This window comes from Chiloscyllium plagiosum, unplaced genomic scaffold, assembly GCF_037043375.1.
Source record: "Chiloscyllium plagiosum isolate Xiang-an unplaced genomic scaffold, Cpla_swu_hap1 HiC_scaffold_14, whole genome shotgun sequence".
NCBI classification, from domain to species: domain Eukaryota; kingdom Metazoa; phylum Chordata; class Chondrichthyes; order Orectolobiformes; family Hemiscylliidae; genus Chiloscyllium; species Chiloscyllium plagiosum.
In genome coordinates this window covers 30734501-30753707 of record NW_028270152.1, presented here as the reverse complement: position 1 = coordinate 30753707, position 19207 = coordinate 30734501, and the positions used below count along the sequence as shown (strand labels likewise).

Here is a 19207-nt window from a genome sequence, read left to right as displayed (position 1 = left end):
TCCACACCCCCCACCAACCCAACCTCCACTCCCGGCACCTTCCCCTGCAACCGCAGGAGGTGCAAGACTTGCGCCCACACCTCCCCCCCTCACCTCCCTCCAAGGCCCCAAAGGAAACTTCCATATCCGCCACAGATTCACCTGCACCTCCACACATATCATCTATTGCATCCTCTGCACCCGATGTGGCCTCCTCTATATTGGGGAGACAGGCCGGCTACTTGCGGAGCGTTTCAGAGAACACCTCTGGGACACCCGGACCAACCAACCTAACCACCCTGTAGCTCAACATTTCAATTCCCCCTCCCACTCCACCAAGGATATGCAGGTCTTTGGACTCCTTCATCGTCAGACCACAACAAAACGACGGTTGGAGGAAGAACGCCTCATCTTCCGGCTAGGAACCCTCCAACCACAAGGGATGAACTCGGATTTCACCAGTTTCCTCATTTCCCCTCCCCCCACCCTGTCTCAGTCAAATCCATCAAATTCAGCACCGCCTTCCTAACCTGAGATCTTCTTCCCGACTTCTCCGTCCCCACCCCAGTCTGACCTATCACCCTCACCTTGACCTCTTTCCACCTATCACATTTCCGACACCCCTCCCCCAAGTCCCTCCTCCCTACCTTTTATCTTAGCCTGCTGGACAAACTTTCCTCATTCCTGAAAAAGGGCTTATGCCTGAAACGTCGATTCTCCTGTTCCCTGGATGCTGCCTGACCTGCTGCGCTTTTCCAGCAACACATTTCCAGCACCCATAAACATAGCCTCTGATTTTGCAATATTAATCTTATACCCTGAAGAGGTGCCAAAAGAGCTGATGCATTTTATCAGGTGAGGCACCGAAACTGCTGGGTTTGACAAAAAAATGATGACATCGCCGACGTAGAATGAAATCTTATGTAATTTTGACCCTACTTCTGGAGCCAATATATTGGGATCCCTACAAGTGGCCCCCGCCAATCACCAATGTAAAAAGCAATGACGAAAGGGGACAGCCCTGTTGGTTGCCCCTAAAAATGCTAACATTGCTTGATCATTGGTGATGACCGCAGTGAGAGGGTCACTGTGGAGAACCTGGACACATCTTACAACTGCTTCGCCCATGCCAAACTGCTCCAGAGTGCAAAAAAGGTACGGCCACTCAACTCGGTCAAATGCCTTCCCTGCATTTATAGAAATCACCAATCCTTATAATGACTGTTGTTGACATGCTTGAATTACATTAATCAGCCTCCTAACATTATTGGAGGATCTGCAGCCCTTTATGAAGCCCGTCTGGTCCTCTTTAACAATAAAAGGTAACACAGTCTCCAGCCTTAAAGCAAGAGTTTTGGAGAGGATTTTAAAGTCCACATTTAAGAGTGAAATGGCCCTGTAAGAAGCACAGTCCTCCATGACCTTCCCTTTTTTAACCATAAGTGAAATATTGGCCTCTCTTAGAGATGACGGGAGACAATCAATACTGTACGAGTCATTGAACATTTTGAGCATCGGGCCTGACAATATGCTTATAAATTCCTTATCGAATTTTCTGGAAAGTCCATCTAGACCGGGTGCCTTTCCACTCTGAAGCTGCTTCACAGCCTCCTGCACATCTTGCTCTGATAAGGGGGCATTGAAAAAAGACTCTTGTTTGGGGGTCACATCCAGGAGCTCCAGATCCTTGAAAAAGAAGTCCATCTTGGCCTGCCCCTCCTCACAACCCTCAGATTGGTATAATTCAGAGTAAAATCTCTGGAATGCCACATTAACCTTTTTAGAATCACGTTAGGTTCCCAGACCCTTCCCTAATCGACATAATGGCTTGAGGGGCACTCGTTTTCCTGGCGAAATATGCTAGGTACTTGCCCGGCTTGTCATCATGCTCATATAATCTTTGTTTTGCGAAAGTAACTCCTTCTTTGCTGTCTGCATGAGCACTGTATTCAATGCAGACCGCAGTGCTGTAATCCTCTGTAGCGTGGCCAACGAGCGCCTGTCAAAGTAAGCCTTCTTGGCTGCCTTCAACCATGCTTCGAGGAGACACTATTGTTCACCCTTTTGCCACTTCCTACTGGCTAAGTAGGAAATAACTAACCCCCTGGCATAGGCTTTAGCAGGATGGACAGGCTACTAACAGAGCCTGAATTAATGTCTCGGAATGCCCTAAATTCCTTAGAGAAGTACTGCACAAACTTATTATCCATAAGGATAAAGGGAATCCATTCACCAGTGCCTTGGGCCCACTGCAGCGTCATTAAGCTTAACCAACAGGTACACTGGAGCGTGATCGGTGATGGTAATATTACCAATCATACAAGATGCCATCAAGTACAGGGTTGCCATGGGGGTCAGAAATAAATCAATTCTGGTGTGACATCTGTGTGGATTGGAAAAAATTTAAAATCTCTGCCTCCAGACATCCACCAACCCTAACTCCACTAACTGTTTAGTTTGTAAGAGGGTATCAGGGGTCTTTGGGCAACCTGCTTACTGTAGGATCCATGAGACAATTAAAATCTCCCTCAGTCATCTCTTGATGCCGTCATAGGATTTTCTTTTCCAGATCACCGCCGCTGAGAAGTCCTGTAAGAACATGATCTTCGAGCCCTCATAAACTAGGGCCTTTGGATCCTTCCTCTGGATTCTGGAAGTTTCCACAATTTTCTCCTTATCTCTATAGTGATGAAACTGCATCAAGATAGGATGAGGATGCTGGTCCAGACCTGACCTCCGTGCTCTGACCCGGTGAGCCCTCTCAATCTTCAAGCTTCTCATTCCAGCCTCAAAGTTAAGGAATTTTGGCGTCTAGTCCTCAATAAATTCCACCGGCCACTCACCTCCTTTACCCTCTGACAGAACAACGATCGAATATTTTTTCTCCTGCCCCTATTCTCAAGGTCATCTACCTGGTCAGGCAAATTATGGACCTGTGTCTCCAGGACCTGGATCCTATCCTTGGAGGAACCGTTATCAGCTTCCACCACTGCGACTCTGTGTTCTACCTCATCCGTCCCTTTCTCCAGGTCTCCCAGCTGCTGTTCATGCTTCTGCAGCATGATAGAGATCGGGGCCAGCTTCTCCTCTAACTGCTTCCCCAACATCTCATGAGATTTCCTGAGCTCCTTCACCAAGACCTGGTAAGCAATCGAGTCCGAGGGTTCTGCAGGCTGGGCCATGGGCCTGGCTCGGATGTAACTCTTCCCTTCTTTGGCATCCCTGAACAACGAAAACCAAGGTAAGTTGCTCTCCAACAGTTTCCTGGAACTCAATGACCTTTCCAGAGTCCCAGGATATCACAGTGGTCCGGGTAGGACAGGTCAGGACTTCATTCCGCTTGCAATGCGGTGCGGATCTCTGCAACGCGATCTTCCTAGATCACCGCCATCTTGGATTCCCCCCTTTCTCAGGCTCTTGATCCTACACTGTTACTTCTAGTGCCTAGATGGTCAATCTGTTTAATTTTCTTTTTTTCACGCTTTTTAGCAGTTTGATATAACTTATTGGTCTGCTGAACTGTTTAAGAATCAAACACATTGTTATGCATCAAATAATGACAGATTTCCATCAGTTAGTGAGAAGCTGAAATACATACACATATATTAGGGAACCTGATGGGTTTTTCCAACAATTGTCAATAATTTCTTGCTCATCAATTAGACTGGCTTTTATCTCTACATTTATTAGTTAAATTTCAATTCCACCAGCCTCCATAATGGGATTTGAACTCATCTCCCTGAGTATTACTCTGGCCCTTTGGATTCCAGGTCCAGTGACATTACCCCTATCACTGAGACATTGGGAAGTGTTGATGTCCACTAGGACCTGGGTATCCTTGCACTTGAGTCACTGAAAACTAACATGGAAGTTCAGCAGACAAGTAGGAAGGCAAATGGTATTTTGGCTTTTATTAGAAGAGGAGCAAAGATGTCTTGCTGCAATTTTATAGATTCTCACTAGGACTACACATGGAATATTGGTCCAGTTTTGATCCTGATTACCTGAGGACGGATATACTTTTAATACAGTCAGTGAAATGAAGGTTTACCAGACTAATTTCTGAGATAATGTTATTGTCCTATGAGGAGAGATTGGACCTATATTGTCTAGAGTTTAGAATAATTTAAGTTGATTTCATTAAAATAGACAGCATTCTTAGAAAGCTTGACAGGGTAGATGAAGGAAGATGTATCTCTGGAGGATGATGTGGTTTGGGGGAAGGGTAGCAGCATAGAGAGGTGCATAATAGGGTGTTATTCTAGAACTGGGGACTCAGGATTGAGTTAGAGAGACATGTCTTCACTTTAAGGATGCTGAATCTGCATTCTCTTCATCAGAAGACTATAGATATTCAGTCTTTGAGTATCTTCAGGACAAAGTTGGATAGCTTTACAGGTATTAAAGATATCAGGGGTTGAGGGTTAGTGTGAGAAATTAATGTTGAGGTCGAAGTTAGTGGGCTGAATTTTAATTCCAGAGTCAGGACCCCAGCAGCAAGAAAATTTCCAGGTCCCAACCTATCAAATATCAAATGGTACAGTATTTGAAATAGAAGGTTTACGGGAAGGCCTGCTGGCTTGTTTTATCCAATTAGGCAGATTCATTGAGGAGATGGAATCTAGGCATGACAGGTTTGGTGTAAGGGGCACTTGTCAGCTATGACTGGATTCTGGCATTGTGAGAGATGGTCAAGGATGGAATTAATTGGAACAGCAGAATGGCATGCACTTGTAGAATAGCAGTCCTATGATTTGCCAAATCCTCCCTGTAGGGGTTGTCAGAGGTGACAGCAGCCTGAAGAATGTTCCTGGAGAGTGGCAGGAAGGGCTCAGATAGACTGACAAAGCAGATATTTTTAGAGGTGGGTCAGGAAGTAAGTCACTACAGTGCCATCAGCAGGATGTGAGTGCATCGCGAGAAGTATTTCAACAACAATTTGATGTCTGGCAAGGTGATGGGCCTCCAGTTCTGAAGTCAATGACATATAGGAAAACAGGAGCAGGAATAGGCCATTCAGTCCCTCAAGCCTGCTCCACCATTCTAGGTCATAGCTGATCATCAACCTCAAAATCATATTCTCATGCTAACATCATATCTCTAGGTATTGCTGTAGTTGATTATTTCATGAAATAATCTCAAAACAGGTCAACACTCATTTATTGAGCCAATGCTGAGTGAGTCCATCCCAGAAAGGATTCTGAGGTAACACTACATCTCAACCAGGATTCATCAGATATTTATACATTGTAGGCTGAAAGATAGTACATTACGCAAATTCCAAAATGATCTGTTTTAGACAAACACCTTGTTTTTCACACATTCTAAAACACATCTCTAACCCCTCATCTTCCCAGCTGCCATTCTATCCTCTCTGAAATCAGTGCTTCATTCTCATACTTCACTACACCCCAATTGCTTTGTTTTTCTCTGTGTAGTATGGAATCATCCTCACATTTAAGACCTCAGGGTGCATGTTGGTTCAGTCACATTGCATTTTCACAGAAACTGTCTATCTGCTACCAGTATCTGTGTGTATTTGTACAGTTTAAATAATTTTCATTTTATCTTGACTACTTTCTTGAATAAGAGCAAATAAAAATGAATCTTAAAAGATTATTATTTATAATGTTAACTAAAACTCCCTGTCTCAATCTAATCTCAGCTGGAACTTCATGTGCATTTACATGTTAACTCATGTCATACCCAACTTTCTCCCTCACAATATCATGCGTAACTAGAAATATATATTCTCTATCTTGAGCTTACTCACTAACTGAACTTCCGTAGCAGTCTGGGCTCCAGGATTCCAAAAAACTTTACCACCTTCTAAATGAAGAGGTGCCTTCTCATCTCAGTGCTATATAACATATATTTTGTCCTGAGTCCTTGTCACTGGTTCTAGACTGCACAGCCGAGAAACACCCTTTCTGCAGGATGTTGAGGAGGGGTTGTCTACGAGTCAGTATGGGGAGATGTCAGAAGCAGGAAGGGAACAGCAACTTTATTGGGAGTGTTCTGTAGACACCCCCAATTGCAACAGAGTCATGGAGGAGCAGATTGGAAAGATGCAGAAGTAACAGAGTTGTTGTCATGGATGATTTCAACTTCCCTAATATTGATTAGAACCTCCTTAGTGGAAATATTTAGAAGGAGTAGATTTTGTCACGTGTGTCCAAGGAAGGATTCCTGACTCAATATGTAGATAGGCCAACTAGAAAGGAGGCCATATTGGATTTGGTGCTTGGCAACGAACCAGGTCAGGTGTCAAATCTCTCAGTGAGAGCGCATTTCAGTAATAGTGATCACAACTTCCTGACCTTTATTATAATCATGGAGGGATAGGAACAGATGGCATGAGAAATTATTTCATTGGGGGAGGGGAAATTACAATGCTATTATGCAGGAATTGTGGAGCATAAATTGGGAACAGATATTCTCAGGGAAATGCACAACAGAAATGTGGAGGTTGTTTAGGGAGTACTTGCTGTGAGTGCTGGATAGGATTGTTCCACTGAGGCAAGGAAGGGATGGTAGGGTGATGGAACCTTGGATGACAAGAGGTGTGGAACATCTAGTCAAGAGGAAGAAGGAAGCTTACTTAATGTTGAGGAAGCAATGATCAGACAGGGATCTAGATGGTTACAAGCTAGCCAGGAAGAAACTGAAGAATGGACTTAAGAGACCTAGAACAGGGCATGAAAAAGCCTTGGTGCATAGGATTAAGGATAATCCCAACCCATTCTATGCTTGTGTGAGAAACAAGAGGATGGCCAGAATGAGGGTAGGGCCAATCAGGGATAGTGGAGGGAACTTGTGCCTGGAATCGGAGGATGTGGGGAGTCCTTAATGAATACTTTGCTTCAGTATTCACTATTGAGAGGGACCTTGTTGTTTGTGAGGACAGTGTAAAACAGGCTGATATGCTCAAACAGGTTAATGTCAAAAGACGATGAGCTGGAAATTTTGAAAAACATAATGATACGTCCCCTGGGCCAGATGGGATAGACTCAATGTTACTATGAGAAACTAGGGAAGAGCTTGCTGAGCCTTTGGTGAAGATCTTTGTGTCCTCACTGTCCACTGGTGTAGTACCAAATGATTGGAGGGTGGCTAATGTTATTGCCTTGTTCAAGAGAGGAATAGGGATAGCCCTAGGAATTACAGTCCAGTCAGTCTTACATTGATGGTGGGCAAATTATTGGAGAGGACTCTGAGAGACATGATTTATGATTATTTAGAAAAGCATTTGATAAGGTTCCTTTTGGTGGGCTCATTCATAAAGTAAGGAGGAATGGGATACAGGGAAATTTGGCTGTCTGGATACAGAATTGTCTGGCACATAGAAGATAGAGGTTGGTAGTAAATGGAAAGTATTCAGCCTGGAGCTTGGTAACCAGTGGCGTTCCACAGGGATCGGTTCTGGGACCTTTGCCCTTTGTGATTTTTATAAATAAATTGGGTGAGGAAGTGGAAGTGTCGGTTAATAAGTTTGCCAATTGCATGAAGGTTGGTGGAGTTGTGGATAGTGTGGAGGACTGTTGTAGGTTGAAATGGAACATTGACAGGATGCAGAACTGGACCGAGAAGTGGCAGGTGGAGTTCAACCTGGAAAAGTGTGATGTGATTTATTTTGGACGGCCAAATTTGAATGCAGATTACAAGATTAAAGGCAGGATTCTTGGCAGTGTGGAGGAAGAGGGATCTTGGGGTCCACGTTCATAGATCACTCAAGATTGCACACAAGCTTGTTAAGAAGCCATATGATGTGTTGGTTTTCATGAGTATGGAGACTGAGTTTAAGAGCCGTGAAGTTATGCTGCAGCTCTATAAAGGCCTGGTTAGACCAGACTTGGAATATTCTGTTCAGTTCTAGTTGCCTCATTAAAGGAAGGACATGGAAGCTTTAGAGAGAGTGCAGAGGAGATTTACCAGGATGCTACCTGGACTGGAGAGCATGTCTTATGAAGAAAGGTTGAGGAGCTAGGGCTTTTCTCATTGGAGTGAAGAAGAATGATAGGTGGCATGATAGAAGTGTACAAGATGATGAGGCATAGATAGGTAAATAGCCAGAGACTTTTTCCAAGAGCAGAAATGGCTATCACGAGGGGCATAATTTTAAAGTGATTAGAGGAAGGTTTAGGGAAATGTCAGAGGTAGCTTCTTTACACAGAGAATGGTGGGTGCGTGGAGAGACAGTTACATTACAGACATCTTGGATAGGCACATGGATGATGGTAAAATGAAGGGTACATAGGTTAATTTGATCTTGGAGTAAGATAAAAGGTCGGCACAACATCAAGGGCCCAAGGGCCTGTACTGTGCTGTAGTGTTCTATGTTCTATATTCTATGCTGTTGGACTGATATGTTATTTGGGCATTGTCTAGAAATCTAAAACCGCTATGCAATGATCTCTTTGTGGTTCGTTATCTCTCTCAGTTGATTATCAACCACTTTTAAGATGTTTGCCTAAACTATGAAGAAGTTATTATCATTAAGGGACATGGGAACATGTCAAGAAACCATCAAGACAGCCCCAACTTTCCTGATGACATGTCTTTAACTGTGCCGCTGCCTTGGGATGAAATTCAACTCAATGGTTCAGGTCCAACCTTTCAATCGGACAATCTAATTTCTTTGTAATGAAATGCAAACGGATGTAGCAACTGCTCAGCAGGTCTGGCAGCAACTCTGAAAGGAGCAATGTTTAAGTTTTATATGAATTTGTTTTATTACCGGTTTTAATTTTTTCAAAAATTAAGCTTCCTGTGCATTTCAACAATCAATTTCACAATTTATGCATCAGTTTTATTTGTCAATTTAATTCTTAGAAGTAATGGTATGCACAGTCCTGAATACCAGAAATATATATTGATTAGAGCGGGCTATGTTTTCTGCATGGATGGATACAGATATCCGAAGCAGATTCAAGCAATTTGGTCAAACACGAGCAACAGCAATAACAACAAGCAGTTTGGCGGATGCCATGAAACTTTGGAGTTCTCTCTCTAGAAGAGCTGTGGAGGCTCAGTCATTGTGTCTGTTCAAGACAGACATCAATAGATTTCTAGATATTAAAGACACCAAGAGACCTGGGGAAAATGACTTTGAGGTTGAATATGTACCATGATTGAGTTGAATGGTGGAGCAGGCTTGAGGGGGCAAGCAGCCTACTCCTGCTCCTCAGTGCTGAAGAAGGGCAACAAGGTGACTCAGTGGTTAGCATTGCTGCTTCACAATTCCAGACTCGGGCAACTGTCTGTGTGGAGTTTACACATTCTCCCCATGTATGTGTGGCTTTCCTCCAGGTTTCTCCCACAATCCAAAAATGTGCACGTCTGGTGAACGGCCATGCTAAATTGTGTTAGGTGCATTAGTCAGGGTAAAGATAGGGTAAGGGATTGGGTCTGAAGTGGGTTACTCTTCGGAGGGTCTTCTTGGGCCGAAGGGCCTGTTTCCCTACTGTAGAAATTCTAATCTAATCTTAGGGTTACATCCGTAACGTCGACTTCTCTACTTCCTGAAGCTGTCGAGCTTGCTGTGTTCTTCCAGCCTCCTGCTTGTCTACCTATTTCCTATGTTCTTCGCTCTGAAGAAGACGGTGAATTCGCTCGCAGTTTGGACATGATCGAAGACCGAGGTGCCCCGCAACAGGTAGGTTAGACACGTGCGCCTCGGCGCTGGGTCCTGCCGGCGCGTTTGGGGCAGCCACGTGCAAGTGCCCTATCGGTTGCATGGGGTTTGCGCTCAGGCAGTGCGGCGGGCAGGAGGCGGAGGCGGGGAAGGGTCCTTGCGGTGGATCTCTCCGGAACGTTTTCCGTCGGTTCCGGGCTTTCCACATCCACGTCATGTTCGTCGGCGTGCGGGCTCTGGCCGATTACGCTGGTCGTCGCTGTCCTCCGGAGCCCGCCGCTCGCTCACGCGCCGGAAAGTCTTCGTGCGTCGGCGAGCCGGGCAACTGAGAAGATGTCGGGGCCTGTGGATCCGGACGAGCCTTACGATTTCCTCTTCAAGATCGTTCTGATTGGAGACGCCGGCGTCGGCAAGACCTGCGTCGTGCAGCGGTTCAAGTCGGGCATTTTCGTGGAGAAGCAAGGCAACACGATCGGGGTGGACTTTACAATGAAAACCTTAGAAATTCAAGGCAAGCGGGTGAAAGTAAGTTCGGAGCCCGGCATCTGCTCCCGGCCGTCGGTCTGTTCTAGCCTCTCCTGCTGCAGCCTTTGATGCTGGTGCATCGCCAGTTGGTTATGATGCACTGGCAGCAGGTGCGAGCTCACTCACTCACTCACTCACTCTTCCCAAGACCCAGGGCTTGGCAGGGGATTTCCTATCATTGCCTTTCCTTTTTAATCCATTTGGACTTTGCCTACTGTTCAACACACACGCACAATCTTTTCACTTGTCCGACGAGTCTTGTCAACACCCAACTAAACAGAAGCTCTCACGTACTGCACCCAAACCCCAACATGTCAAGGATGAGTCAGTTTGGACTTTGAGGTTGTTGACAAAGTAAAAGTCTCCCTTAATAAAAGTAAAATGCAATGGATGTTGGAGATCTGATTCATTTTTTATTTAGAAAAGGATTCTGAAGAAACGTCAAACTTAACTCGAAAAGTTAAGTCTGTTTCTCGATGTTGCCAGAACTGCTGAGTGTTTTTTCCTGCACTTTTGAGTTTAAATTTCTTTGGCTTGTTTGTGCCACCTTTAAACTTGTGCCTCAAGAGAGGAATTGAAACGTTTTACGTTAGGCTATGAAGCACCCAAAGTGGCAGGAAAAGAAATGGTTTTATTTTGCAGCTAATCTTAAACAGGAAGTAGAAACTTGGCAGATTGCCATATTACAGAATATAGACCTTAAGGTTTTGCGGTTGTTCACATTTATTATTACATCACTCAGACGTTCATTGGTGAAGGCTCACCTGCTGTCCTTAAAAAAAACCTACAGCCCCTTAAGCAGAAGGAAAACTAACAAGTGAAATTTAGTCAGTTGCATACTGATATAATACTCATAGGTTAATGAATAAATGATTCACATTACAAAGAACAAACTGTCTCTCACGAGAGGAACATGTGTTTTGAAACAACTTATTTTACGCATGCAAACAGGTATTTATTGCAAATATGTCTTTTCAGATTGGCTTTGAAAATAAATTGTGATATAGATATGTGTTTTTTTTACACTCGTCAAAACTGTCAAGGAGGGGTGGAGGTGGTTAGGTAATCTGTTTTCACATCTCTTTGAGCAATGCTGTTCTTTTTAACCTTTTTTGTTTTTTAAAATCAGTGTTTTTTTTAGTCATTCAGTTATGCTGTTTTATCTTGAATTGGAAATAGTTGCAGTATAAAGTTCATCTTGGGCATCAAAACAAAGTGTATCATAAACTAATGTGAATTACGGCTTTGAAATCATTTCAGTTGATGTGCTGCAGTACACTGACAACTGTATGAACTCCCATTCTATGATATTTGAGCTATCTCTGACTTGACAGTTTCAGTTATTGATGTCTTCAGGTTTGCAACCTAATGACCAGCATTTGCATGATACAGCAACTTGTATTTATTTGATGCAAGAGGAAAAGTCAATGTGGTGATGAACTGAGAACCAGTATAGGTTAATGGGCAAATGGGTGATGCTATGAGATCGACTTTCACCAATGAAACAGGTGGCAGAATATTGGATGAGGTAATCTTTATGGAGGGTGGAAGACAGAAGACCAGTCAGGTGTGCATTGAAGTAGTCTTAACCATTCACTGGACAAAAAAAAGGCTAGCAAAAACCATATCCGGTGAAAGGAAAAGAAACTAGTTCAAATTCTCGAATCCTTAATTACACTTAGAATTATAATCCCTACATTGTGGAAGCAGGCCCTTCAGCCCAACAAGTCCATACCAATCCTCCGAAGAGTAACCCACCAACACCCGTTTCCCTATCCTATATTTACCCTTGACTAATGCACTTAGCCTACATATCCCTGAACACTGACAATTTAGATGGCCGGTTCACCTAACCTGCACATCTTTGGATTGTTGAAGGAAACCGGTGCACACCCACGCAGACACGAAGAACGTGCAAACTGCACACAGACAGTCGTCCGAGGCTGGAATCGAACCTGGGTCCCTGGCGTGGTGAGGCAGCAGTGCTAACCACTGAGCCACTGTGTCACCCTAAATTTGTGTTTCAACAACCTTTAACATGATCTAAAGAATGTAACTGGGTGTGTATTCTGCTTTGTGGTCAGACAAATCACTAAACCATTGTTGAACAATGTTCTTGTTTCCTTTTTTCTATTTTTATTTTTATTTTCTTGTTACAGTTGCAGATATGGGACACAGCTGGACAAGAACGTTTTAGGACAATTACACAGAGTTATTATCGAAGTGCTAATGGTGCGATTGTTGCTTATGACATTAGCAAAAGGGGATCTTTTGAATCTGTGCCTCGGTGGATAGAAGATGTGAAGAAGTATGCGGGTTCAAACATTGTGCAATTATTAATTGGTAGGTTTGCTTACAGGAAGTTTGAATTAAATGTGGATTGGTGTATAATGATGCTAATACCTGTTACCTTGGCCAGGCATAGATAGTATCATCAAAAGCGACAGCAATAATACAGAAGCATTTCTCCACAACTGTTTGTTGTGTTCAGAGTGTTTCTATTTTGTGAAAGTGTATAATTGTATCTCTTGCACCTTTTAACTGTTAGTTATTCTAAATGGTGCTTGGTGAGATGAGTATATGAGGAGACCATGTGTTCAGTTTCTTGCTTTAAGGATGGAAGTGGCCTGTTGCTGCCTCAGCCATGCAAGTACAGCCAATCTTGGTTATGCTAGTTTAGCTATTTGGTCCTTCACTCACTTTTCTACAGATGTGTTGGGCTTGAGCAACCACCTTTTGCCAAATGACAATAAATAAATGAATGAGTGAGTGATTTAAGGAGGTGAGAAAGAAAAGAATAATCCTAACTGTGAGATTGGGAAAACAATAAACCTCTCCTCCCTTCCTCCTTCTATTTCCTCTAGTGAACCTGTGCTTTCCTGCTATTGAAATTAGCCACTGCTAACTATTTGCATACATCTGAAACAATTAAAATCAGGTACATTATCTTTAAAAGTGATGGAAAGGAGGATATCCTAATGCCCACTGCTTAAATGTGTGAATCTGTGTTGAAGCTAGTTATTATGTTTCTTTATCCTTTTAAAAGGTTAAGCAAGAACTCACCTGCAATGCTGAGTGCCCTGAAGAAAAATGGGGATGTAGCATACATTTGTAAAGTGCATTTGGAATGGGCAGAATTTTTGTTAATTTCCATCTTTGCTACAGTAATAAGTTAAATGATGTGCTATTGAGATGTGTTATAAGGCAACATTTTGAAAGGAAGCAAAATGTTAGCAATACTTAACTAAGCAAAATAAAAACAGAACTGCAGAGGCTGGAAATCAGAAACAAAAATAGAAATTACTGAACAGCTCAGCATGTTTGGTGACATCTGAGGAGAGAAATCAGAGTTAATGTTTCAGGTTGAGTGACCCTTTCTCAGAATAGTTCTGTTGCCAGATCTACTCAGCTTTTTCACTTAACTAAGCAACCTGCCCGAGACTAACAATCTTTATTGAATTATCTTACATGTTCTGAGCACCCAATATTTACCTTTTCAATTGCTCACGTTTTGCAATCCCATGCACTCAGTCACCATTAGCTCTGAAATGAACCACAGTTTATTGCAGGCCCTTCTATAGCCTTGTCTTCCAATCTACCTCATTAAATTTCCTGTGGTGTTAGTACCAACATAGTTCCTTTGACATAGGAGAACCAGTGGATGTGATCTGTTTGGATTTCCAGAAAGCCTTTGACAAGATGCCACACAGGAGGCTGCTAAAAAAGATAAAATCCCAGAGATCCAAGATGGCGGGGATCTGAAAGGTCTGCCCTGCTGAGCTCTGCACCACAACTCAGGCAAAATAGTGCTTTTGCCATGCCCTCCCCACCTAAGTTATTTTGGAAAAATTCGAAAGGTAAACAGTTGTGGAATTGTTATAGATTTTTTTAAGCAAGTGAAGATGGCAAAAGGTAAAGGTTCAATTAAGTCGCAACACACTGGACATTTGCCGACGGCATCGGGCACGCCTGTGACCATGACTACAGCCACAGCTACAGCCTCCTCTGCAACTTCGTTGGAATCACTTACCCAACAGACCTTGGCTGCAGAGTTTGTGAAGTTCCGGGAAATGATCGAGGTGTCAATCAAGGAGAGTCTCACTAGGCTGGAACTGATCTTGACCATGCTGCACAAACTCGAGCAGAAGCTGGAAGGTGTCACAAAGCGAATGGAGGAGGTCTGACAGTGGACTGCAGCTTAGAGACAGTGATTGATCCCTTGATGGAATGGATCTAGGCTCTCGAGAAACAGGTCCAGGCCTTAACTGAGCAGGTCGACGACCTTGAAAAGAGAGGTCGGAGGATGAATATTCGGATCGTCGGATTGCTGGAGGGGGTGGAACTCGCGCAGCCAGCAAGTTTTTTTGAAGACTGGCTGCCGAGATTTCTTGGTTGGGAGGCCAGGTGAAGGTTGACAGAGCTCACTGGGTTGCGGTGTGCAGTCCCAGTTCAGACCAGCACCCCTGCTCAGTCCTAGTGCAATTTCCATGCTACAGGGACAAGCAGCAAATTATAGAAGCTTCCAGAATGCAGGGGAAGGATCAGCAGGCCTCGATTTACAAAGGATCCAGGATTATGTTCTTCAAGGACTTTTCTGGGGCATGATTCGTAAGAGGAAGTACTTTGACTAGATTAAGAGGAACCTTGATTTTCAGTATTCTGTAAGATATCCAGCAGTGCTTCATTTTACTCATCTGAAGAATCAAGTGAGCGTACAGAAAAAGCGAAAACCATTCTGAATACTTTAATATGGACTGGATAATCTAAAGGATATGGACAGTAATGTTTTCTCTCTTCGTTTTTCTTTATACTTCTTTCCTTTTCTTCAATTGTTGTTGGTTTTTTTCCAAAGTTAATTGGGGTTAATGTATAGTTGGGGAAGGGTAGAATGCTCACTTTTAACTTTGTTTTTTCTTCCCTTTTGCTTGAGTTTGGTGTGCAGCTCAAGCTGGAAGGAGTCATTGAGGTGTATGTGAGATGTATAAGCGCCCCTATGGGCAGGGAGTAGAGTACCCCATTAAGTGCCTTTCGTATTTTGTATTTGATTTAGTTTGTTGGTTTTTTTTGTAGACATAGTTTTTGAAAGTGCTGCTAGTTGGTTAGGTTCAGTTTGTGTAGTTTTTATGCTCCATGAGTCTTTTACCATTTATACTCAGCGATTTGTAAGTAGAATTCTTCCTTTTGGGAGTTCAAAGGTTGTTGTAGAGGGTCATGGCTAACTGTGTTCTCAGATGGTGTACCTGGAACATTAGGGGGAGTCACTCGCTGGTCAAGAGGAAAAAGGTACTTCCGAGTCTTAGAAAGGAGGGGGTTGATTTTTCCCTATTGCAGGAAACTCACCTTGATGATAAGGAACATCTGAAATTTCATTAGAGTGGGTTTGATTGGGTGTTTTTCTCGTTCTTCGATACTAAGAGTAGGGGAGTGGCCATACTTGTTTGGAAGAATCTCCCATTTAAGATACATCTCACATGAATATGAGCAGTCTGTAATTTTTAAAGCCTCAAAATACAGTGAAGGTTATGGTATTTTGAATGTTTGTTGTCCCCACGCACCCTCTTAAATTCCTGATAGATGCATTCTCCAAATTGATTGCCCTAGTGTTGTGGCCTATTATAATGGGGGGGATTTTAACTGTTTTATGGATCCTACAGTAGATAGAATGCCCAAAGGCCCCCCAAAACACACTCTGCAGTCTAAGCAACTAGTTGATTTGTGTGTGCAATTGAGGCTGGTGGATGTTTGGAGGTTCCTCCACCCTGTGGGTAGAGACTTTATGCTTTTTTTAAAATCTGCACAAATGTCAGTACTAGGATTGATCTTTTCCGAGCCCCAGTGATATTTTTGGTTTCGGTGATGTCCTGCACAATTGGGAATATTACCATTTCTGATCACGCAGCAGTATACTTAGAGGTCAAGATTAAGGGCAATGTGACAGGGTCACGGCACTGGCAAATAGATCCCTTTATTCTCAGGGACATTAACTTCACTGAGTATTTCTGTAATGAATTTAAAGCATTCTAGGCCATCAGTTCGGATACGGCTAGTAACCCGTCTATTCTCTGGGACACTGCTAAGGCTTATGCTAAGGGGATAATTATCTCCTACTCTGCCAGTCGGAAACAACAGAAGGGAGAGCAGCAGTGCCTATGGCATATTTTGATAGGCCATCGGTGGCTAAGTTGCAGTGGGTCACAGCTCTTCGGTCCACCTTGAATTCCAAGTTCACACATAGAGAGGAAGGAACTTTTTTTCGTGATAGAAAGGTTGTTTGAGCATGGTGATAGGCTGGACAAATATCTGACATGGCTGGAAATGTGTTGCTGGAAAAGCGCAGCAGGTCAGGCAGCATCCAGGGAACAGGAGAATCGACGTTTCGGGCATAAGCCCTTCTTCAGGAATGAGGAAAGTTTGTCCAGCAGGCTAAGATAAAAGGTAGGGAGGAGGGACTTGGGGGAGGGGCGTCGGAAATGTGATAGGTGGAAAGTGGTCAAGGTGAGGGTGATAGGTCAGACTGGGGTGGGGCGGAGAGGTCGGGAAGAAGATTGCAGGTTAGGAAGGCGGTGCTGAATTTGATGGATTTGACGGAGACAGGGTGGGGGGAGGGGAAATGAGGAAACTGGTGAAATCCGAGTTCATCCCTTGTGGTTGGAGGGTTCATAGGCGGAAGATGAGGCGTTCTTCCTCCAACCGTCGTTTTGTTGTGGTCTGACGATGGAGGAGTCCAAAGACCTGCATATCCTTGGTGGAGTGGGAGGGGGAGTTGAAGTGTTGAGCCACAGGGTGGTTGGGTTGGTTGGTCCGGGCGTCCCAGAGGTGTTCTCTGAAACGCTCCGCAAGTAGCCGGCCTGTCTCCCCAATATAGAGGAGGCCACATCGGGTGCAGAGGATGCAATAGATGATGTGTGTGGAGGTGCAGGTGAATCTGTGGCGGATATGGAAGTTTCCTTTGGGGCCTTGGAGGGAGGTGAGGGGGGATGCAGGTCTTTGGACTCCTCCATCGTCAGACCACAACAAAACGATGGTTGGAGGAAGAACGCCTCATCTTCCGCCTAGGAACCCTCCAACCACAAGGGATGAACTCGGATTTCACCAGTTTCCTCATTTCCCCTCCCCCCACCCTGTCTCAGTCAAATCCATCGAATTCAGCACCGCCTTCCTAACCTGCAATCTTCTTCCCGACCTCTCCGCCCCCACCCCAGTCTGACCTATCACCCTCACCTTGACCTCTTTCCACCTATCACATTTCCGACGCCCCTCCCCCAAGTCCCTCCTCCCTACCTTTTATCTTAGCCTGCTGGACAAACTTTCCTCATTCCTGAAGAAGGGCTTATGCCCGAAACGTCGATTCTCCTGTTCCCTGGATGCTGCCTGACCTGCTGCGCTTTTCCAGCAACACATTTCCAGCTCTGATCTCCAGCATCTGCAGACCTCACTTTCTCCTCAAATATCTGACATATCTGGCCAGGAAAAAGAATGCCTCCCAATCTATTACTTCCTTCAGGGAAGGGACTGGGATTCTTACCTGTGATTCTAAAAATATCAATGCTGCATTTTGGAGATTTTACTGCTAATTATACCGGTTGGAATGCTGTGAGGACAGATGGACTAAGCTGGAGTACATTTTTTAAGAACCTGGATCTTGCAGGCGAGACCTCCGAACAGGCGTCTCTCCTTAATGCCCCTTTAACAGTACAGGAGGTACAGAAGGCGGGGAAGCAGCTCCAGAGTGGAAAGACGCCTGGCCCTGATGGTCTTCCTAATGAATTCTACAAAGAATTATTAAATATATTGTCAGGACCGATGCTGGACATGTACAATTACTCGTACAGTCATGATTGCCTCCCACCGTCCTTAAGAGAGGCTAATATCTCTCTGCTCCTTCAGGAAAAGAAGACCCCCGAGGACTGTGCTGCTTATAGGCCCATCTCGCTTCTAAATTCTGATTTTAAAATTTTGTCCAAGACTCTTGCATTAAGGCTTGATATGGTGTTGCCTGGAAAGGGTGGCACGGTAGCTCAGTGGTTAGCACTGCTGCCTCACAGCGCCAGGTTTGATTCCAGCCTTGGGCGACTGTCAGTGTGAAGTCTGCACATTCTTCCTGTGTCTGCATGGGTTTCCTCCAGGTGCTCCAGTTTCCTCCCACAGTCCAAAGATGTGCAAGTTAAGTGAATTGGCCGTTCCAAATTGCCTATAGTGTTTGATGCATTAGTCAGAGGGAAATGGGTCTGGATGGGTTACTCTTAGGAGGGTCGGTGTGGACTTGTTGGGCCAAAGGGCCTGATTCCACACTGTAGGGAATCTAATCTAATCTATTGTCAAAGAGGACCAGACGGGTTTTATAAAGGGCCACAGATCCTCCAACAATGTTGGGAGGTTACTTAGTGTGGTCCAAGCGTGTCAGCTGAGATCGGTTCAGGGATTAGTGATCTCTTTAGATGCAGAGAAGGCATTTGATTGGTTGGAGTGGTTGTATCTTTTTGACATCTTGGAACGGTTTGATCTAGGTGTAAGCTTCGGCAGGTAGGTAGGGGTCCTTCATAGTGATCCTCTGGCTGCGGTTCTCACCAATGGTTTAAGATCCAGTAATTTTAGTATCTGTAGGGAGAGTCGGCAAGATTGTCCCATCTCACCTTTACTTTACATGTTGGTGGTTGAACCGCTGACAGACGCTATCTGTAGGAATCCTAACATAGTTGCCCCAGAAGTGAGATCAAAGGCACATAAGATCACATTACATGCGGATGACATTCTCATCTTTTTGTCGAACCTGGTAGTTTCTGTACCCCATTTGATACAATGTATTAATTTATTTAGCTCCTCTTGGCTATAAGATTAATCTTTCAAAATTGGAAGTTTTGCTGATGAGGGGCCTTGGGGGAATATCTGACATTGATGAGTCAAGGTTTCCCTTTAAGTGGTCATGGGAGCTTTATTTAGGTATTTTTGTTACTCCTGTCTTCAATCTGTTATTTAAGGCTAATTTTGTTCATTTGCTTGACAAGATTAAACAAGATCTTCAAAGAGGGAAGGTCCTTCCAATATACTGGTTAGGTTGAGTAGCCCTTT

General features: G+C 44.1%; 1 protein-coding gene across 1 annotated transcript in view; it reads left to right on the top strand.

Annotated features, from left to right (window-relative positions):
* The first annotated feature begins 9683 nt into the window (after positions 1-9683).
* rab43 (RAB43, member RAS oncogene family) overlaps positions 9684-19207 on the top strand; it is a 32176-nt gene continuing 22652 nt past the window's right edge. The window contains exons 1-2 of the mRNA XM_043707978.2: positions 9684-10138; positions 12298-12481. Coding sequence (XP_043563913.1) covers positions 9947-10138; positions 12298-12481 — 376 coding nt within the window. The 5' untranslated portion in view covers positions 9684-9946. The remainder of the gene's footprint in view (positions 10139-12297; positions 12482-19207) is intronic.